The sequence below is a fragment of the Barbatula barbatula genome (assembly GCF_947034865.1).
Source record: "Barbatula barbatula genome assembly, chromosome: 17".
NCBI classification, from domain to species: Eukaryota; Metazoa; Chordata; class Actinopteri; order Cypriniformes; family Nemacheilidae; genus Barbatula; species Barbatula barbatula.
The window spans coordinates 5248903-5270457 of record NC_136780.1 but is presented as its reverse complement, the minus strand read 5'-3'; the positions used below and the strand labels follow the sequence as shown (position 1 = coordinate 5270457).

The following is a 21555-nucleotide window of genomic DNA, read 5'->3' as shown; positions in this document are numbered from 1 at the left end:
CTCTCTCTCATTAGCCCAGTGTTTGGATCAGAAGTAGCTCTTGTTACAGCAGTAAACTGCAGCTTTGAACTTTTAATAGAGCTCTGAAATCCAAGCAGCCTTTAAGATGCACATTTCTGAATAAGTGAGACTGAAACGACGTCAGAGAGAGAGACAAAGAAAACACAAACGAGAATAGAAACAGAACGCTGAGTGCTTCCTAAAAAAAAGTTTATAGATCTTAAACCATTCGAAAACCCAACAGCCAAAGGTCCTCACAGCAGTCTGCACAGATGAGACTCAGCAATGGCCCTCACCAGAGAGGCCTGTGGGTCAGAACCAAAGGTGAGGCTTTAACAAACCAGCTCTAATGAGGCAGAACCGGATAAATAACCATATTTACCCTTGACTGACAGGTCGATTGACATATACTGCAAGAAATTGTTTCTTTACACATCAACGGACGGCATGACAAGCACAAAAGGATGTAACAACAACTGGGGTAGTTGTCAAGTATTCTGCACGTCTTTGATGCAAATTGCAAAATATAAACTGTTAAAAAACTAACAAATATTAAGTTTTCAAAATCAGACCCTTGAAGCAAAATATGTCTATTTCAAAGCTTTAATGTACTGTATATTTAAATCATTCTCATGTCTAAAATATAAGCATATACAAGTCAAAATTGATATTTTGTTTATGTAGCTTGATTGAATAACACGTTCCATTAAGGACTGGGAGAGCTGGTTTATATAAGATGTTTATTGGAAACAGAGAAGGTCATAAAGTCTTAAACTCAGAATGTGCTAACAGGATTGATTAGATAGACAGACAGACAGACAGAGGACAAGACACAAACACATTCATGCCCTCGGGTAGACTTACCCCTTCTCCCCTGCTGAAGTTTGTAATCATGTCCAGGAGAACTAAAGAGAAGTCAAAAACTTATTTTCCCAGGATTCACAGCAAGCGTGGCCTTTTGAGAGAAAGGTCAGGAGGACAGAGGTGTCACATGACATCATAGACAGGTGGACTGCGCAGGTGATCTCTGATGAAAATTGAATTACCGAAACAATTGGTGGTCTATTTATGTAGGCCTAGCTTGTGATTTCAAAATATGAATGGGCAAAAAGAGATCAAAGCATAAAATCCGACATAAAAGCGCATGCAAAATATTTGAATGAAAAGAGAATAGGCCACAATTAAATAATTGTGCATTTTTGTTTTTCTATAAAAGATTAATACGTTGAACAGATTCACATTGACACCCTTTAAAGCGATATATTTAGCAATGTAAGCCACAGAGAGAGGGGGACACAGAGTTTATGTTGTTCTTTACTTCCTGGGAATTGGCCTGTATGAGCTGTGTGTCCACAGCTCGACTGCTGCGCTTCCATAGGCCTACTCAACTTATCGGAAAGCTTATCAGTTTGTTTGAAGCGATCGCAGTGTCTCCAAAGCCCACGTCTGCACCCACCATCCCAGCTTGAACATTAAATATTCCTTCCTTCAACAGCATGGCCGAGGTCCAGAGTCAAAGCCACTACGGCTAAGCAAATAAAAGAACCAATTGCATGTATCTTGGCAAAGACATATAATCAGATAAACAGTTTCAAAAAGCTAATGTAGGAATATGCGTAACCCGAGACAATATCAACAAATATGTCCCATGCATGTTCAGACAAGATTCGCAGAGAGAGGGTTTCGCAGTTTGATGCAGAGAGTAATGCAAACAAACAGTCATGGCCTTGTAGCCTGTCTTTGACTTTTGCTATTTTACATAATATAATAATAGAATGCAAAAAACATTTTTTTTCAATTATGCGAATGTATCATGCATCAAAAATATATCAATAAGCTAGAGTTCCAATTTTCAGTCATTAGAATTAAACAATAAGAACATGATGTAATAACAACAGCTTACTGTTTACCATTACTGTTAGTTGGAACTTTAACAATACCTTTAAAAAGTTTATATATTATGTGCATAATAATGCAAAATTAAAATAAATAAAATCTTAATTTAAAAAAAGTTTATAAACAAAATGTGCATAATGGTTTTATTACCTAAATGTAGGTAAATTATTAAAAGGTATACAAATATACAAACAAATAGCAACACTGACTTTGCTTAGCGAGTCAGCGTCACAAAAAATTAGTGTACTGATTTAAGATGATAAAAATAATGAATAAAAGTTACAAAATTAGGACTTATTGGTGTATGCTGTCACACAAAATGCAAACTTTTAGTTAGTTGTTCTCTGCTGCCCTCTTCTGTCAAGAAGCCGCTTGGAATGGTTTTAAAACAGGTCTCGCATTTCTAGAAAACAATTCTAGTAAACATTACAAATTTAAAAGATGCATCAAATTTTTGTTTTATTTTATTTCTAATTACTGATTTATTATTTATTTTTTGAGTGTTTTAATTACTTAGTTTTATTGCTAATTCTCAATAGCTATTCATATTGTTATTAAGGTCAAATACTTTGCTCTTAATAATTTCCAGATAAAAAAATTACTTTCTAAATAAAAAATCCGTCTTGTTAAATTCGTTAAAATCACGGTCGCATTTCTGTGACGCCATCGAAAGCAGCTAAAACAACATTCCCCAGCATGCACTGGTGCATACGTTGCCATAGCATCTCGGTGGTTTATTAACATGGCGCACAGCCCGTCTCGTGTCTTCGCTACCCCTTTACCCACTGCTGATGATGTCAACGGACACGGGAACGAATCAATATTTCACCGCGCCACTAACCAAAACTCCTTGCATCCTCAAAGCAACGCAAGAGTTGTTCAGGTCACGGGCTCTGCGGAGTTATCCTGTCTGCCGGACAGGGCTACCGTTGTCATCACCGTCAACAACAGTAAAGAAAATGTTAACGATGTGACTAACAGCGTTTCCCGGAGACTGGATTATATCCTACAGACTGTTAGACAGGCTGATGTTAAGGTGAGAATCATAATTTTTCTTTAATTGATATTTTCATTTTTGGGCTGATGAGTCTATGAGTGTGGCTAACTTTTCTGCATGAGCATATGGTCTTTCTGTTGCCGTTTATCGTAAATCTGTCTCTATTCTTCTGTCTGCTTTAAAATTGTGACTTCTTGAGGAATAGGGAGATTTAATCTTTTTAGCGCAATGTAATCTTCTGAACAGGAAGAAAACATCACCGTAGCCAAGCATTTGCAAAGAGAGGAAGATTCCTTCCACATGCAGGCTGAGGTGAGATGGATAAATTGTATGTATTTAATCCTCCTATTAAAGTCAGGTTTATGTTATCCTGGTTTACTTTTCTTAACATTCATGTGTAGGTGCATGTGGTGTTTTCAAACTTTGAGACCATGGAAGATGTGCGCTCAGTTTTTATTGAAAAACTTGACAAAAGTGTGAATGTTGGTAACCCCCACTACACACACAGCACTGAAAGCCTCAATCTGTTAAGGTAAGTTTACCAGCACACACATTTGCAGATGTATATGGTTTACTACAATGTCTTTGCTACCTTTTCCTGCATAACATTACACCCACTATGTCGGTTTTTGTGTAAAAAGCCTGATCACAGCTTTGTCATTTGCAAACAAACGTTTAGGCCTGTAATGAAACCAATGTATTTTTATGGTATTTTTTGCAGGCGGCGAGTGTGTTTGCAAGCTGTGGACAACGCCCGGCTCAAAGCCAGCGAGGCGTGTTGCATTCTGGGACAAGCTCTGGGACGACCACTGCTTGTACGAGAGGAGGAATCACGAGAATGGACAAATAGCCAAGATGATGTTACTGGGACTCCGCTAACGCTATATCAGAAAGCTGGAATCACACTATTCTCAGCATCTTCACGTGTGTTTGTGACTTTTGAATTACGACCAAAGGACAGAAACAGAAGAAAGCTGTAACATTTTGTATTTTCTAAAATGCTTTGTCAACGTTAATGTGTAAGTAAACTGGGTTATCCTGTGTAAACTCACACATCTTTGGTGGAGCGATGAATAATCTAAAACAACCGCAAAAACAACTCAACAAACTCTTGTTGGTTGAACAATGTAACAATCAAACAAACTCAAAAGTTTCTCAAGGTACTAAAACAAATAAGTTGATTTGAAATACCAAGATATACCACAAATTGATGTAGTAGTTACAGGGGAACTTTCAATAAAACCGAATAGTCCAGGATTCCAAACTTCCACTAATTTGTCTAATAGGCCCTTTTCACAATGATTTAACTTAACTTCCGTCTTTTCGCAAAGCGGTGTATCATTACATGCGTCTTGCATCACACAACAAGAAGAACTTCCGTTTTGCCGTCACTCCGAAATTTAACAACAGTGAATTTTTTTAAAAAGAACACGTATTCAAGTTCTTATCCTAGCACCTTGGCTAACACAAAAAGAAAAAACACTTACCTTCATAATCAAACAGGTACTGTTCAACGAAGAAAATGTATCCTTTATCTAGCTTTTATCTTGTCTTAAGCGAAAAATTGCTGGCAAGACGTTGTACATTATCTAGACGTATTTGTGGCAGCTGTGCAAAGGATTTGGGGAAACTCCGATCTGAGGCCCTAGCGGAAGTAACGATACACTGCTTCGCGGCAGAACGGAAGATGCGTGACGTCACGTGAACAGGGCATATTAGTCCAGCATGTGCTTGATTTCAGAATGCTCATTCTTACAAGCCGACAAGTAATACATTTTAAGCCTTAATATATCATTGGAAAGGTACGTGTTGCAAGTAATTTTTTTTCTTATCTAAAATCCTAAAAAATGGTTGACTTTCTACAGCATAAGTTTACCTTTGACTGAAACTTTGTGAAGCCCCAAACGACATTTTACAGCCCTCCAAGTAAGAACCAACTAAACGCAAAGTGAAACACATACATTGCAAAATAACCACAACCACCTGCAGCTAAAAGAAGATTAAGAGTAATAAGATGTCGCTCCAAAAATACTGCCGCTTTAAGCAAAACACGCTTCCTGCACCAGAGCACGCGATGATCGCGCGCGTCATTCAGCTGGTTCATTTCTTGAGTTCAACAATCATCAATATAGCAAAATAATTCGAGCAGTGTCTGACCATATTAGAATCAGGTTTACAATGCATTATGGGACTATGAAATAAAAAATATTTAATCTATATAAATTACACTCCAATGAGAAATGTTTATGTACGTTTTTAATTTAAACACTGTTGATATTTTATCAATACTGTTGTTTTACACCATAAACCGAACAGAAATAGTCATTCTGTTGTGCTCATCAAAATAAATAGGCTACATCAAGTAATTTATCTTACATTTCCAAGTCAGTCTTCATGTATTGTGATCTTCTGATGACATATTTTAACAGCATTGCCCTGACAAAAGTGACAATGATGAAAATGAATGGTAGAAGAGTTTATGTTTCCAAGTGCAGATTCCTTTTAAAAACTTGTTGCTCATTCAGTCATGAGGGTATATCTCTTCTAACCACTCCTCCATAACAAACCTTTCCCCATCGAAGTGTGAAAAATATTGTTCTAGAGTAGGAATATCCGGCTGTGGGACAAATAATCGTACATCCAAGACACAAACACACAAATAAATACAGAACGGATTAGTAGGGTGTCTAAAGATCCAACGTTTAAAACTTAAGTTACAGGTTTTAAGTAAAATGACTAGTATTAGTCAAGTCAAGTATTTCACCTTAAAGCCTTGAATGAGCTGTATGTTATACTGTGGAACGTATCCGATCAGTATAGATGAAGAATCCGGTCCACTGAACATAATTCTGTAATGAGGAGTGTCCAAGGCTCTCCCTAACTACACACACAAATAGACATTCAGCTTTTACCTTTTCTACTGTTGCTGTCATTCTAGATTATGATTTTTGAACATTTAATGTTGCAATACGGCTCATGTGCGTCTGTACCTCTGAGTCTGTGTATTTCTTTCTCTTAATCCACTCTGGGGGAGCTTGGAGTCCTTCATCCCAGCCCAATATCACCCCCATCATTCCATTTTGCTTTTCTATGACAACTTGACCCACACGGTGCAGCACATATGATGGCCTGGGACTTCGCGGTTCCTTTGAGACTAATCACAGATATTTTGTTTAGCAAAACAAAATCATTTATTGTTACTGATTTCTGATATTTTACAAAAATCTATTAAATTGAAATACCATAGAATTATTAAACATAGTACCTGCGAAATACCCATGCTCATTGTCATGCATTAATAGCTCAATTGTGAGAGCGTCTTCCATTAATTGCCGTGGATCAACTTCCTCTTCAAAGTATCTTTTGTGCAACATTGAAAGAATAATGATGGTCTGAATGATCTAGTATGATTGCAAAAATAGATGTTTGTGCACACTTACGGTAGTTTAGGAATCCAGGAATTTAGCCAGTCAACCCAAGCGGCAGTGTTTAAGTAGTTTTTTCTCATGATCTCCCATGTGTCTAGAATTCTAAATAAGGAGTAAATATATAATTCCAAAAAAATGCAATGTGCAGATTAACTTTGAAGCTGTGACAACAGTGTCCTATAGTGTGACTTGCTATACCTAATATACAAAAGCATGCCAAATGGATACCTCCTGACAGTGGTGTGCACTGACCAAAAATACCTAAAGGTTTACACTTTTACAACAATTTAAAGTACTTAAACAAATGTATTAACTGGAAATGTGCATAGTTGAGAAGGAGAGGGTAGTCTCCAGCTCATTGGTTTTTAGGAACTTGATGATTTTCAAGATAATGCTAGATATCTAGCAGGATGTGTAAAACCCTTTTTCACACTGTTTTCACATTATCATCATATGACATAGTTACTGTGACATCAGTCACTCATGCACTGGCAGTCTTTATGACATTGTCACTGGCAGCCTTTATGACATCATCACTAGCAGTATTTATGACATCATAACTGGCACTGGCAGTCTTTATAACATTCTCACTTGCACTGGCAGCCTTTATGACCTAACTGGAATCTCTTTACAATTTTTTTCTAACCTTGATTATTTATGACATGATTACTGCCTTCATGACATCATCACTGGCAGTCTTTATGACATTGTCACTGGCAGCCTTTATGACATCATCACTGGCAGTATTTATGACATCATAACTGGCACCGGCAGCCTTTATGACCTAACTGGAATCTCTTTAAAAAAAATCTAACCTTGATTATTTATGACATGATTACTGCCTTCATGACATCATCACTGGCAGTCTTTATGACATTGTCACTGGCAATGTCATCATCACTGGCGGTCACTGTTTATGACAGTCTCTGTAGTCTTTATGACCTGACTGTAATCTCTTTTCAAAATTTTCATTTTTCTAACCTTGATTATTTGTTGATTCAGCTAATATTTATCAATTCTCAAGTGACAAAACATTTTGCACAAAAATCAACAAAACAATGTGACGTAACTGAAAGACTTCTGGTTAAGAGATCCGGTTCTCCTATACGTAAACAGCTCCACGGGTCCAAGTGAGGGAAACTGATTTACAAGCACTCTAAATTATCTCAAGTTCTCTATGAGGGTTAGATTTAGGGGTGTGGTTATGATCTAGAAAAAAACCACTAGGTCAGTATGTAGACCCCACGAATATACCAAAACAAACTTGTGTGTGTACCTCTGAGTGGCTTGGTTGCGTTGCACAGCATTGCCGCTTGTCCATCTGGAAATGAGATACTGCGCAGGTAGCGCTGACAGAAGAAGAGTTAACTGTATGATGACAGCTGACGTAATTTGAGGCATCACTTTACCTGTCCAATAACAACATTACAAGGTAAATTCATTATAACGTAAAAATGGTTAAGATGTCATCCAGGACACAATTTAAGAGGTTACTACAAGTTGTAACAGTAAGCCTACACGAAGCATACAAGCAACCTAAAACAACACCGCAATTGAGGAAACATGTAATAAACTCATGTGCACGCTTGAATGTCTCTTTGTATCTTACCTTCTGCAACAGATGAGACGTTCTGTGAGTAAACTTTCTCTGAAAACACTATCGTCAGGGTTATTGTTTTAATTTAACAAAAAACTCAAATAAGGCTCGTTAAGGCGAAAGCATGGTCTTGAAAGGCTTGTGTGTTATATTTACATACTTGCGTGCAGTTTCGGTTTGGCACCTGCGCCTCCAAGTTCAACAAGACTGCGCGCGTCCAATAGCGGTGCCCCACGAGAGTAGTTCTGCGCGCGTCTAGTGCAGCCACGTCAGGAGCGGACGCAACACGCAATTTGTTTGTTTACGTTTTCTTTCCATTAAGACTATAAGTTTCTGCTAAAATCATGGCCATCTCATATATTCTAATGGAACTGTATATGCAGTAATCCTACTTACGTTATACTTATGTATTAACGCGTTTGGAGGCCATAACGTGGATACGATGGAAAACCTTTACATTTGAAGTGTTCCCTCCTGAACTTCACTCACTGAAAAATCATTTATCAGCAAACAGATTTTCTTCGTAATAGTAATTCATAATGAGATTTATAATGGAAACCATTCAAATTTGTTTTGTTTTTTGTCAGCATGATTCGCTGAACTTTATATTTTTGGCAACACGCAGTTCCAACTTACAAACAAAAGATGGCGCTGTTCTACAAGAAATTGTTTATTATAACCAAACGGTGACGGTAATTTAAGTCTCATGTTTCGTTGAGATTGACCTAGTCACCTGCAAATTGATTGAAAATAAATATCTAGTTTCAAATTGGAAAACACAAGAGGTCAATGTTCACCTAAATAAAAAAACAAAGGAATCAAAACAATGTATTTAAAAAGGACAAGGCAATATGTGCAAACACAAGTTTATTTCCTTAAAATATCAGTATGAACTAATGTGACAGCAGTACACCCTACACACACATACTATTTAACGTTTTTATTTACACTTTCCTTTATATAAAAGTATACAAACTAACATAGAAAGACCTCTCGCAGTCTGAGGATACAAGACCGCAGAAGGTAAAACAAGACCCTGACCCCACGACGTGACCGTACCTTCAGATTTAAAAAGACCAGAGAATGTACTAACATGCATCCATATTTGATCTCCTTTTTAAAAGCCCGTCCAACATCTTTTTATTATCCATAAATGTCTGTCAGACTTCCTGTTCAGTATGGTAATACCAGAGGGGTCATGAATCTGATAATAGTTTTCATGTAGCAACAGATTATAAACACTAGCTGAATGGGGCATGTTCATGAACACACACATACAGTATTTAAAACCACACAGACATGCATTCACTGCATATATTCACAGCCACATACTTCAACACCCCAATCGCACACATTCAATAGGCTTTGGTTCATGAACCAGTTTAAAGCAATGGCCTGGATTAATTCTGTTCACTGTAAATATATGAATGACCCAGACCACAACTTCTGAGAATATGTAAAAACTTTTCAAATAGCAACAAACTCGGCTGAATGTCATCCAGCTAGCCACATCCCTTATAAAAAGAGACTATATGATATATGTATTTTCATATTTATATATGGGGTCTGGACATAGAAGTGGGACACAATACCAAACATCTTCTCTTTGCTTACACATGTACGTACACACAAAAAGTCAAGGCACATTCAAAACACAGAATACGACATGCATACTGCCTCTTCTGTCATTCGCTGCCCCGTCAATGCATTAGATGAAACTGTTCTTCTTAAGAGAACAGAAAATATCCAACACAGTGTTTCAATGTGATCAGTCCTCTTTCTGACGAAATGTGCAGTTCTACAGTAATTCAACGATTTAACAAAATTACAGAGAAAGAGGCCTGTTCTATGGCGAAATGAAACTACAGGTAAAGTATTGAAACAATTAGGCCATGCAGTTTTCTATACACGTATTAAAACGTGACCCGGCTTGTGAAAACCATGCTGAAGTCTCATAATCTAACTGCAAGATAACATTTTACATGTTAACCATTCATTTCACTACGATTTCAATCTTTTCAAAGATTATATTAATACAAAATGTGCTTTACATTATGTAGGATAATTTTAAATCACAAAAGCTTTGGTTTTCACAGGCGGAGTCACAAATCTATTAATAGTGGTTTTTAGGAGTGCATCATGGGCTCGGAAAGTATTTGGACACTTTTTGGTTGTCACACTTGGCAGAACATGGGTTGATATATTATAGTATGCTTACTGCAATATAGAATACCTCACAATAATGTACTAGTTACATATGTTCACATTATGGATATGAAAATGTCTGTCAGAAAACAATAAACACAAATCAAATTTGGGCACGTTTCTATTCAATCATAATCCAACACGAACTAAAAATGCTAACGTAAAAATGTTCTGTATCATGGCTTTTGAAATTAACCCTAACCCTAACCATTTCTGAATGAACTATACACTGCTATCAATAACTACACATAAATCACATAAAATCTGTGTACGATAATCTCGGGACCAAAAGCCAAGTTCAGAGAAAACACCTTTAAAAAAATTACATTTAAAAAGCGTCCAAACACTTTTTGAGTCTTGATACATATATGTGGGATCCCAGTGCATTGTGGTAGTATAATGTCTGTATAATGGGCGCAGAGTGAAGATGTCACTATTATTACATGCTTCAAAAACTGCAAATGGCATGAACTCATGGGAAGATATACTGTTCACTAATCTCTACCCCAGCAACAGATCAATTACACACATTTGTACTGAACGCACGCACACACTGGGAGTAAAGGAACCATGATGTATTGAAAGTATGAAAAGGCACAAGGTATTGCTAATTATATAAAAACATGCGAGTATCATCACTGCCACTGATCTGTTTTTTTAACTTGCAGAGAAAGACATTGATAGACGAAACAGAAGAAAGCATCTCATGTGGTCCTTCTCTCTGCACTCCACTATCGCTCCACAGCCACTTACACAATCACTCAGAACATTCTGGTAAAAATAGATTTTTTTGAAGAAGTGTTTGATTTGTTGCTCTTAGCAACATCCGTGTAAAAACAATGCATAAAATTAACAGTAAAGGAGACAAAACAGAGTACAAGCTAAATTTTTCACACACACACACACACATATATACACTCAACCACTCTCAAATAAGTGCTTTCTTGAGAGATGAATCAGGTATTTGGATTTGTATAAGACTGTCTACGTAACTTTCTTCACTGGCATTCAAATAGTGCATATGAAAATCAGTATTTAACTGCATTTGTGATTTTTCTGTGAAAGAAATGTAAAAGGTGTGGGGGGCTTTGATAAGGGGCAGTGACCCTTTCAAGGACAGAAAATGCCCTGTAAAGTCACCCTAAAAGTCAATGATTCAAAACCTAAGAATCGATATAGAGTCCAAATCAAAGATTCAGATAATCACGACAGTCTAATAGCAGCAGGAATGATTCCCCTCCCCAATGTGATGTAACAGTGGGGCGGGAATAAGGGGTTATGTCACAAAGGACATGCAAAGTTGGCATCATTACCAGCCAATGAGGTTGGCTTTGGCCTTTTCGGTGAGCTTGCGGACTCTTCCCTTGCTCGACGTGCCAAACGTAATGGAGGCATCCTCAAACAAAAGCTGTCTCTGGTCTTCCTCAGAGTCTTCCTCGTTATAGAATGCTGTCCTTCGGCCCTGGTTACGCGTTCTCATTGGCCCTTTCGAGCTACTTTCATCCCCCGAGTAAATGTCTGGCTCCTGCCTCAATGCGGGGCCCGGGGAAGGAGGTGTGGCCTCTTCGTGGCCTCGTCGACTGCTCCTCCGAAGTGTTTTTGGGCTTGACGGAGCTGGAGTTTCTGGGGATGGCTCTGTTGTTTTGTTCAGTCGTGGTCTTCCTCGCGGTCTTGGGTGCTCAGGAGTTACTACACCCGAATCAGAAAGGCTACTGTCCAGGGCTGTAGACGAAGCCCCGCCCTCATCACCAGTAGACTGAGCAAGCTCCTCCTCATGGGAGGAGTTTCTGTGTAGGGCCTCAAGCTCTTTCTTACTTTTCCTCCCTCTCTTTTTGCCAGAGGGTTGGGGTAAGGGGGTTGGCTCTACCTCGGTCCTTATTTCTGCATCTAGTCGGGGTCTACCACGACCCCTTCTTACTACTCCCATAGTCCCTTGACTCGTGTGGCCATTTAGATGCAGACTGATCTGAGGAGGGCTGTGATCAACTGGACCTACAAAAGAGAGTACACAAAATATACTGAGTACAGATCAATGATTTACATTTTGTGAGACCGTGAACCAAACCCATGAAGGTTTGGAGCAGAACTGTGCAGACATACCTGATGCGAGTTTAACAGGAGTCCGAAGCTTCCTCCGTGACTCTCTGGTTCCGCCCTCATTGCTGTGGGAGGTGGCAGTGGTCTCGGGGTCTCTGGAGGCATTAATGGAGTGAGAGTTTTGAGTACGCAGAACTCTAGACGAGGGCTCTGTTGCTTTGCTGTGGGTGGGGGGAGGAGGAGCTGACTGCGCAGCTGGGGGTTCTGTGACTTGGGGTCCGAAACGGGCTGAGCTACGTGTCCGTCCAGGGGCAACAGGGGTCTCTGCCTTTCCATTGATTTGCGGAAGCGTTTGTCGTAATGATGGAAGTCGCGACGGTCCAGCGGGAGCGGGAGGACTGGCATTGTCAGATTGAGGCAGAACACGGGAAGAGACCCGCCTCTTCCTTTCCGGACTGCAAATCAGAAAAAAGGAAAATCCAAATGTGGAAACTAAATTAAAATCACATATCATTCATTTCTGAAGAAAATGTGAAAGAATGCATGTGCAAAACCCGTCCTGACAAAATATTAAGGTGCAGTGGGTGGTTACTCGGACATTGCTGAGCAGTTGCTCAAATATCCTTTATTGGTTGTATAGCATAATAGAAATATTTTTTTTACTCACATTGTACAAGTTATATATAAGCAGTCACATATATTTGTCACGTAATGTTTTCTCAAATAAGAAAAATCTATATATGATACAGGAATAATGACCAATCCTAAAGCCCAATAGATTGAAACAACCAATCAGATACGATCTGTACCTAGATGCGGAACTTGAAGGAGATGAGCTCCTCCTCCTCTTCACAGACTGTCTGGTCAATCGCTTCGTGTGCAGGCGCTGTCGAGTGAATCGCTCGGTGTGGAGACTTTGAGCAGCTTTAAATTCAGTCAAGATTGAACCGATATGCTCTTCAAACAGAGCGGATAACCGCAGACTCATGCTATAGATCTGAATACACAAGGGCACACACACACAAGCAAACAAAAAACAGACAATGATCACATATTCATGTTTGCATTTGGTGGATGTTTTTAAACAAAGTGGCTTATGCAGTGGTGAATGTAAGAAATACAATTTTCAGCATCTGTGATATCTGGGAATCAAATCCATGACCTTGGCATTGCTAGCGACCATGCAATACATGTTAAGTTACAGGAATATTATTAAATGGACTAAATTAACCAACGTTAAAAAATAGGATCATAATGCAACATGGAACGAGAAAGATTTTAAAATGAGGAGATTTCATACCCTGGACTTTTTGCTGGGTGTGTAAGCTTTGGAGTTGCTGAAGATGAGACGTACATCTATACAAATATCCATGGGTGTGTCATACTCTCCCGCTAACAGGCGGTTCAAAACTGTTTCAAAGTCCATAGGAGTGTCCACAATGTCTAAGTAGTCCTGAGAGAGATATAAAAATAGCTTAAAAGCAGAAAGGTTTAAGTAATATAACAACAAACTAAAAAACTAAAGTTGGTCCAAAGTAAAGATAACTTCAGACATAAGTGAAATCTACAGTTTAGGGATTTCACAATATACCAGTTATTAAAATAACCATATTAAAAGCCATTGTGTTAATACTACAGATATTATATATGAATTTATCTTATAGAATTCGTATAGTAAAAAATGTTGACTTAAGAGCCCTGCCCTGACAATTTCCACCTGATGCTGCACATGAAAACTACAATTGTTTATTTATTTTATTGTGTGTTTGTTTGTGTGTCTATGTTACCGGATACTCTTCCAGATCCACAGGTTGTCTGAAAGGCTCTGAATCTTCACACTGAAAGATGAGCTCCAGCAGTTCTCTACAGCGCCCCCTCCAGGCCTGCGGGTCTGAGGACGGCTTACTCCGCAGACTCCTCAGAATGGGCTGTTGCTGGCTCTACAACATAGCAAAAACTCCCTATTAGCCAGGTGTTACATCATTTAGCTATGATGTGTTTATGGCACTGCCTTCCATGCACAACCAATGACAAGACAATGACAAGTTTTAAGTCATACCTTCTTATTGCGGGTAGACGTACAAGGTGCCTCATGCTCCTCATCCTCATCTTCATCTTCATCTTCATCCTGTGGTATCATAAAAAGTAAAATTAGGAATATTAAGCATGGCTGGTTATGCACACCTCTCTGTGCAATTCTCATTCATATTTGATAATGCAAGTATGTGTCCAATGAGTGTGTATCAATGACACTTACATCACTTGAATCTGAGAAAGTGTTTTTCTTCATACTGTTATGAAGCGGAATAATGTCTGTACAACTTTGGTCCCTGCGGAACATCAGAAAAGGCAGTCAAGCAGGAGTTATTAGAAAATAATATATCCAGATCGGCAATTTCAAGGCAATATCGAGTTTATTTGTGTCAAGTTTCTTTGTAATGCTTAGACAGTCAAGACTTACTTGATAAATTGCAGCAATAGATCTGACACGAATTTGGCAGTTCGGACAATGAACGCGCCAGGTTCATTGAAGGTTTGAGCGTTGTGTTCGATGTAACGTACCTCCCACATCAGTGACGACATTCGCCTAGGAAGAGATAATTAGCGGGGTTAATATACATTATGTGTTGAAGTTTATTTACGGACTGAAATATATTAAAGGTCCAGTGTGTAGTTTTTAGGAGGATCTATCGACAGAACTGCAATTGAATATACATAACTATGTCTTCAGAGGTGTATAAAGACCTTATATAATAAAGCGTTTCCTTTTCTATCTACATACACGGCGGGCCCCCTTGCATGAAATTCACCATGTTGTTTCTACAGTAGCCATACACGGCAAACTGCTCTACAGAGCGTGGTTCTAAAAATATGTTATTCTCATTTGGCAAAGGAGCGGAAATGCAACAACATCTAAGTTCTGAGCACCCACTGCAGTGTTTCGAAAGAGAGTGGTGGAGAGATCCATTGGTTGCAATTCGCAACCTTACCACTAGATGCCACTAAAATCTCCTCATTCCTACTATAAGTGTTTATAAATGTTCTACTTCATGTCTGAATGCGTGTGCACAAGCTGACCTGTAAAAACGGTTTTCCAGTCTATGTCGTATGGTGCTCAGATCTGTGACGTAAGCAACCACAGTGCAGTATGTTGGATATGCCTGCAGGTCGACGGGCAATTCAAACGGTGCAGCCACATCTGGAGGAGCAACAGAACCCCTGTTACAACAATATCATCAAAGAATACAGTCAGCATGTTTGCTACAGTAGTTTATGCCACACCCAAAGTGCAAAGCTGGTTGATGCCTCTGATGATGCGTTCACATTCTTCATCACGCGTACGTGAGCCCCACTCTCCTTCAAGGGGCTTGTACAGTAATGACTTCTGCTCTTCTTCAGTTAGAGGAACACTTAGACCCAATTCATCTGGAAACACTGCTACACAGAGAGAGAGAGCGGTTAAAACAATACCATATGGACTAAAGAACACTTTGATAGTTACCATAACAACTAACATGTTTGAGCATGTGTGTGTACATGCGAGTGCTCTGCAAGAAATCTGAGCTGTTTTGTACTGCTAAAATGTGCTAACAATGATGATGATCGTGTTTAATACACCCCAGCACAATGTGAGATTTATATACCCCTTTGCAAGATGTAAACATAGCCCAGAAGCACTTCCGGTGCACTTTTATTCATTTATTATTAGTATTTTTTTTATCTTACATTTAGATGGTTTCATCTTAACAACATAAACAAACGTTACTGCGATTGTGCTCTTTTGTGATCCCAACCTAACTTCCGGTAAACATTTACAAACAATTGACTCCCTGTAGATTATTTCTGATAACAATCAAAATAAACCGAGAAGAAGCGTTACTTGGCTTAACTTGTCTCTCCAATATTTTGTATTAAGACAGCGATACCAAGCTCAACCACTAGATGTCAATGTCCCATACGGTTTGTTTAAATGCAATCAAATACAGGACCCAATACAGGTTAATTTCATAAAATGAACATACAACAAAATTGAACAAATCCTTCATTTGATTAAATGATTACACAGTTAAACTGTGAGTCAGGCATGCATGCGGGCCTCCGCTGAAACGGTCTATAACATTTTAAATCGGTTATAAATATTCTGTTGGTTGTATTTTGTTAAAATGTTTGTGCAGTATTTAAGAACTGAAAGAAGTTATTTCGGATCAGCATTGAAACAGCATTGTTTCATCTTCTAAAGAGGTCTATAATGTAATTTAATTTTAATTGTGAAATAGTTTATGATGTTAATTTTACAGAAAACATCCTCATAATCGAAAGAACGACACACCAAATAATACAAACTTTTACTTAAAATGTTATGTTGATCATATGATTTTCAATGAAAAAAAATTGAATCATTCAATCAAGATTCATAATTTCCAAACATGAATCAGGACTTTTAATGATTTAAAATGTTTTTCCTTGAAACATCTAAAAATCACTAATGCAAGCAAAACCAAAACTCATGATATGATCTCATGATATCCAATCCCTCATGAAGCTAAAACTTCTGGACCCCTCACTTGAGTGAGTGACAGTAAGAGGAACACAAACCTTCATTGGGAATCACCTCCATATCCCATGGGCTCATTTTTTCCGTGTCCCCATTATCCCAACTGTAATTGCATAAAACATATGAAGTCATCTACCGTTACCGGTAATACATCTCATACATATAACACAAGATTCCCTTCAACTTCTCGATTTAAACCCTTCAAACTTAACAGCCAAAGAGGCTGTAAAGTTAAACAGCCATTACAGCTGGAACAACTTGAATTGTTTATTCAATTCACCATTTTGTTAATTTACTTAATACAACGTAATTACTACAAACATTCGATTTTAAATACAACCAATGTTCTTGCCTAATCAGTCATGACAAAGTCATTTTTTCTGTCTTCGATGAAACTAAACTGCTGCTCTAACCAATAAAATCACAGTCTATATAACATCACAATATATTTGACTTTAAATATACGTGGTTGATATAGACAAATTCTGCTTATTGCTTGTGGCTTCAACAATAATTGAATTATTTTCTATAAGCGTGTCATGAACTTACCAGACGTTGTAGCATTGGAACAGAGAGTCTGGATATTCGACTTGAAAAGGCTCCTGACTCTCGATCGTACCGAACCACCAGGCGTCATCTATCACCGCCCGGAAACGATCACCTTATAAGAAAGATCCATTTACAGTGAGACACAATAACACATACCCTGTCATAAAGAGACAACACATTTACACAAAAACAAATAAACATCACACACTGACCTATCATCCAGTTCCTCTGTCTTGCGTTATCGAACTGCTGACGGAGTACCAGGAAATCAATGACGTCAGGCATGTCATGGTATCTGAGTCAGAAATAGAGATGAGTCGGTGAGTGGCGGGTTAAAAGCTACTGAAGGACCATCATGAATAGGTCATCGTGACTCACTTCATGGAGAAAGAGCCGCCCGTTAATCTGCCGGTGTCTGGATCCAGGAAGGCCATCTTCAGACAGCACAGGGTAGGCAAACCAACCTCATATTTAATGCCAACGATTTTCAACAGCTCCTGCTCCTATAGCACATAAACACATTATCTTCATGTTTATTGAGCAGTCACATTGTGACAAACCTGAAAACGTATGACTGGAAATAAGAATTACCCTGAGCTCCAGCTTGTGCCAGGGCTGTTTTTTAGGATTTATACTGAAGATCTTGTTTTTCTTTGCCATCTCCACGTAAGCTTCATGGCCTTGACGAAAATAATATAACTTTTGACGAACACAACAAACAGTCTAACATTAGAGACATGTTTATAATTCCACAAAGCATCCTAAAACAAATGTTTTGCATATTAAATATGCTTAAGCAGACTGCTGTGCTAACAAATGTTTTTCACCTCATCGCCCATCTGTGGGGTGAAAGGGCATCTTCGTGGCATGGTGTCCGTGATCCAAGGAGATGGTAACCATTCCTCTAATGTCAAACCCTGTTCCTGGAGTTCAGGTATCCTCTAAAAAATTAACGCACAGAATCAGAGAAAACAACTAATCTTTTTTAACTAAAAGAACTCTAGTACAGTGATATTTGTAAGGTGAGAGGGATTTTCATTTGACATTTTTCAAAATGTTATATTTTATAATATTAGGGCTAAAGTTAATTTAACTAGACCAAAAACATGTTCAAACTGTAAATAATATTAAATAATCAAATAATGTGAAAACCATCAAATAATGTGAAAAAACAATGCTATCAATATTTGATGGTTTCATCGAACACATGCGCATGGCATGCAGTTAACTTCGAACACATGCGCATGGCATGCAGTTAACTTCCGGTCTGTGTTTGGTTGTAATATAATCTTTTATATTTCATTTATGTTAATATTTAGTTGTATTAAAATTTAGTTAAATTAAAATAAAATGACTCAACAGTTGCTGACTCTTTGCAGAGGTCTAACGGAAGTAAAATTTGGGCCAACGTTTGTTCATGTTGTTGTCGTTGAAACGGTCTATATAATTACATATACTAAACATGTATACATGTATGCACATACACTTATTATATTTATGCCCAAAAAAACACTGACCTTCCGCTTCTCCTTCGGCGTCTTCTTCTTTGGTAGCGCTCCCTCTTTGTCTTGCTTTTCTTTCCTCCTGTCCTTCTTGGAGTCTTTCTTCTTCTCTCCATCCTCCTCTGAGCTGCTGGGACTCTTCTTCTTTTTCTTCACGCTGGTCTTCTTGGGGGGTTCGAGGTTAATGCCGGCATCTGCCGTCCAGTCGGAGTAATCACTGGAGTAGTCGCTGTAAATGTACACGCTCAGATGTGAGACCGAATATATGTGTGACCGTGTATCAGGAGTTCAGATGTAAGGCAGTGTGTCGCGTGAGGTCTGAAGGTCACGTTCACTCACCTGGAGCTGCTGTTATCATCAGGCCAGGGTTCTTTTTCTTGTCTCTCCTCATCTGACGACTCTCTGCTCGGAGGTCTTTGATCTGCCTCTCCCTAAAAAAAACAGCAGAGACCATCTGTTTACAGCAGTGGAGTAGACATGTTGTTTATTTTTCTTATATTATTGCTAATATTATGTATCAGTATTTTGACCAGGACAACGACTACAAAACAGGTAAAAATGACATAAAAGATTCAGATTTATTCACTTTTAAGCAATACAACAGTTATATTTGTACATGCATTTAGGAAAAATTATATAAAGGTTTTCATATGTCTTGTCATGCTGTCAGTTTTTCACATTGCTGTTGGTTGACTTTATGTCAAGCCTGAGGTTTGATTTAGTTGAAAGTCAACAGACACTAGACAGAAATGTTAACTGAATAAAAATTTGGAATGGTCACTTATTTTTTTAATTTATGGCCACATGCATAAAGAAATCCTTTACTCTAGAAGTAAAATATTTTTCAACATAATCTTAATATATTACTTATTAATTCAGAACCCTAAAGATTTGGAGTCAATACACATTATAAGTCTCACTTCTAACAGAGATTTTAACACTACAGATGGAAGACTTCACACACAATGGTGTTAAAAAAAGACTACCATCACAGAAAGTAAAATAAAGTTTCTTAAAGGGACAGTACATCTGTTAGCACCTCTGATGCGCTTTGCTCCTCCTCGTTGGGTTCACTCTGACGACTCGTCTCCTCCACCGCCAGGCGAGTGTGGTAGTTGTGCTGGTTGCCCTGGTGACGCCGCCCCTCCTCTATGGCATTTTCTACAGCGTGCTATATGAAATATACAAATATCAGTACACATATCGCATTTACTGTATAATACCTTGCATTTACGGTAAAAAACAACAACACTTTTAATTAATACAGTGACAAAGGGAATTATTTCATTGCATGTTGGCACTAATATAGTTTGACCGAGTTTACAAAACAGCAGAAGACCATAATAGCACAAGACTACACAATCTCTTCAATGGCTTGTAAATGAATGACTTGCAAAGTAAAGGGTTGAAACATCTTCCAATTTTTGGGTACGATGTCAACTACACAAAAACGTCATAACCACAAAACAAGTGGAACTGTATGTTTGTCTGTATGTTTTACCCGGTTTTCTCTGTGGTACTGGCTGTGTATGCTGCGTCTCCTCCTTTCTGATCTGTAGACGTTGATCTCCTCCTCTCCTTTAGCCGTACGCCACATCTCCTGCTTACTGCATTTACAAACATTCACGTAGGAGTGTCAGCACCACTTATTCAACGTCAGTCTGGACCAAACTACATTAAACGTCCAAACTGGCCAAATACAGCCTGTGTGTATATTATCATGTGAGCCGGAAAGATATTTAACATGCAATGTGTGTGTGGTTTACCTGGCAATTGCTGGTGATAGTTCGGGTACGAGGACCCTACGGCTCCAGGCCACCAGGTCTCTCTCGGTGGCGATCTCACTCCGGGGGGCGTTACTGTGCATCTGACGAACGCCTTCGATCTGACCACTGCGTCTGAGTCCCACATTAGGTGGAGAAGAGACTTCTGTGGGGGAACCAACTGATCCTACACACAAAAAGCAATCATGACATCATCACTTCTATTGTCAACAGTATTATAATAATTCATTACCATGAAGTCAAATTTACGTTTTTGGCTTTTAGTGTGAATATGTATCTATAAACTACATTTGACAACATAGACAAAATGTACTTTTAGAAAATGTATACTGTATATTAAAGACTTCATGCTCACACTTCCACCAATATGTATCAACGATTTTTATGACACAATTTTGCACTTTAGCATCTTTAATTCAATAAAATTCCAGGCTGAGAGGTAACGTATATGCTACTGTCCAGTTTAAAGGTGGAGGAGCCACTCCATATGTCCCGCCCTAATTTTCTGTTTCAGTGAAATTACATCAAAATATCGAACAAAGCTGTGCATTTCAAGGCACTTCAGTAGTCTTTGGTTCAATATTATCACATTTTACACATTTGAAGAGACAAAGAGAAGGAAACTGATTCACTGTTTAATCACTTTCAATATTATCTGGGTTTTTTTTTATTGGTACATTTTAAAATAAAATGAATTTTTTCACTGATATTCACAGCCTTGTTTTCAATACATTTTTGATACATCCCCACCCTTCTTTTGAACTAGTAAACCCTCTGACAGAGTAAATGTGCATCACCTCTGTTGGATCTAGCGTCAGAGCCCAGCCTCTGGTCCTGCTCTTGCTGCAGTCTCTGAATCATACTATCAAGAGGACTAGAACCTTCTGCAGCCTGCTGACTAACTACCTGATTCAGTCCTATGAGAAAAAAAGCATGATAACGCATTTAAACACTTCATCAATTCTCTGTGACAGATTGTAGGTGTATTTGCAAACGTTGTGAGTG

At 38.4% G+C, this 21555-nt stretch overlaps 4 protein-coding genes across 5 annotated transcripts in view; 1 reads left to right on the top strand and 3 right to left on the bottom strand.

The window, feature by feature from the left end:
- Window positions 1-4520, bottom strand: part of LOC306906291 (uncharacterized protein) — an 88146-nt gene extending 83626 nt beyond the window's left edge. The window contains exon 1 of one of the 2 annotated variants that reach the window (XM_079477561.1): window positions 4381-4520. Coding sequence is in view for 1 of the 2 variants with exons in the window: in XM_079477560.1 (XP_079333686.1) it covers window positions 4381-4386 (6 nt within the window). In the remaining variant the exon portion in view is untranslated. The remainder of the gene's footprint in view (window positions 1-4380) is intronic. The other variant, XM_079477560.1, reaches the window with a different exon arrangement.
- Window positions 2568-5267, top strand: irak1bp1 (interleukin-1 receptor-associated kinase 1 binding protein 1). Its single transcript, XM_079477573.1, has 4 exons — window positions 2568-2932; window positions 3140-3205; window positions 3295-3425; window positions 3615-5267. Exons 1-4 carry the CDS (start codon window positions 2639-2641, stop codon window positions 3871-3873), a joined length of 750 nt encoding a protein of 249 aa, XP_079333699.1. The 5' UTR covers window positions 2568-2638; the 3' UTR covers window positions 3874-5267.
- On the bottom strand, window positions 5132-8187 carry LOC306906299 (uncharacterized protein). Its single transcript, XM_079477574.1, has 8 exons — window positions 8079-8187; window positions 7931-7978; window positions 7598-7730; window positions 6334-6423; window positions 6159-6253; window positions 5884-6047; window positions 5658-5774; window positions 5132-5510 (listed from the first exon to the last, which is right to left on the bottom strand). Coding segments are annotated over exons 1-8 (744 nt in total). The 5' UTR covers window positions 8080-8187; the 3' UTR covers window positions 5132-5414.
- A 582-nt stretch (window positions 8188-8769) lies between these two features.
- Window positions 8770-21555, bottom strand: part of phip (PHIP subunit of CUL4-Ring ligase complex) — a 28943-nt gene continuing 16157 nt past the window's right edge. The window contains exons 18-39 of the mRNA XM_079477557.1: window positions 21348-21467; window positions 20533-20716; window positions 20268-20373; window positions 19806-19937; window positions 19106-19197; window positions 18782-18995; window positions 18092-18205; window positions 17856-17963; window positions 17643-17767; window positions 17477-17559; window positions 17265-17376; window positions 16757-16818; window positions 15443-15598; window positions 15239-15359; window positions 14622-14747; window positions 14418-14490; window positions 14220-14288; window positions 13948-14100; window positions 13461-13613; window positions 12970-13157; window positions 12224-12615; window positions 8770-12115 (exon numbers count right to left, since the gene is read on the bottom strand). Of these exons, the coding sequence (XP_079333683.1) occupies window positions 11433-12115; window positions 12224-12615; window positions 12970-13157; window positions 13461-13613; window positions 13948-14100; window positions 14220-14288; window positions 14418-14490; window positions 14622-14747; window positions 15239-15359; window positions 15443-15598; window positions 16757-16818; window positions 17265-17376; window positions 17477-17559; window positions 17643-17767; window positions 17856-17963; window positions 18092-18205; window positions 18782-18995; window positions 19106-19197; window positions 19806-19937; window positions 20268-20373; window positions 20533-20716; window positions 21348-21467 (3566 nt within the window). The 3' untranslated portion in view covers window positions 8770-11432. The remainder of the gene's footprint in view (window positions 12116-12223; window positions 12616-12969; window positions 13158-13460; window positions 13614-13947; window positions 14101-14219; window positions 14289-14417; window positions 14491-14621; window positions 14748-15238; window positions 15360-15442; window positions 15599-16756; window positions 16819-17264; window positions 17377-17476; window positions 17560-17642; window positions 17768-17855; window positions 17964-18091; window positions 18206-18781; window positions 18996-19105; window positions 19198-19805; window positions 19938-20267; window positions 20374-20532; window positions 20717-21347; window positions 21468-21555) is intronic.

Coding starts and splice junctions, on each gene's coding strand:
- LOC306906299 (XM_079477574.1), bottom strand. Junction 6,254..6,333: donor TCCTGGATTCCTAAACTACC/GTAAGTGTGCAC, acceptor GTTGCACAAAAG/ATACTTTGAAGAGGAAGTTG. Junction 5,775..5,883: donor AGAAATACACAGACTCAGAG/GTACAGACGCAC, acceptor TTGTGTGTGTAG/TTAGGGAGAGCCTTGGACAC.
- irak1bp1 (XM_079477573.1), top strand. CDS start 2,639: ATGGCGCACAGCCCGTCTCGTGTCTTCGCTACCCCTTTACCCACTGCT. Junction 2,933..3,139: donor TTAGACAGGCTGATGTTAAG/GTGAGAATCATA, acceptor TCTTCTGAACAG/GAAGAAAACATCACCGTAGC. Junction 3,426..3,614: donor GAAAGCCTCAATCTGTTAAG/GTAAGTTTACCA, acceptor TATTTTTTGCAG/GCGGCGAGTGTGTTTGCAAG.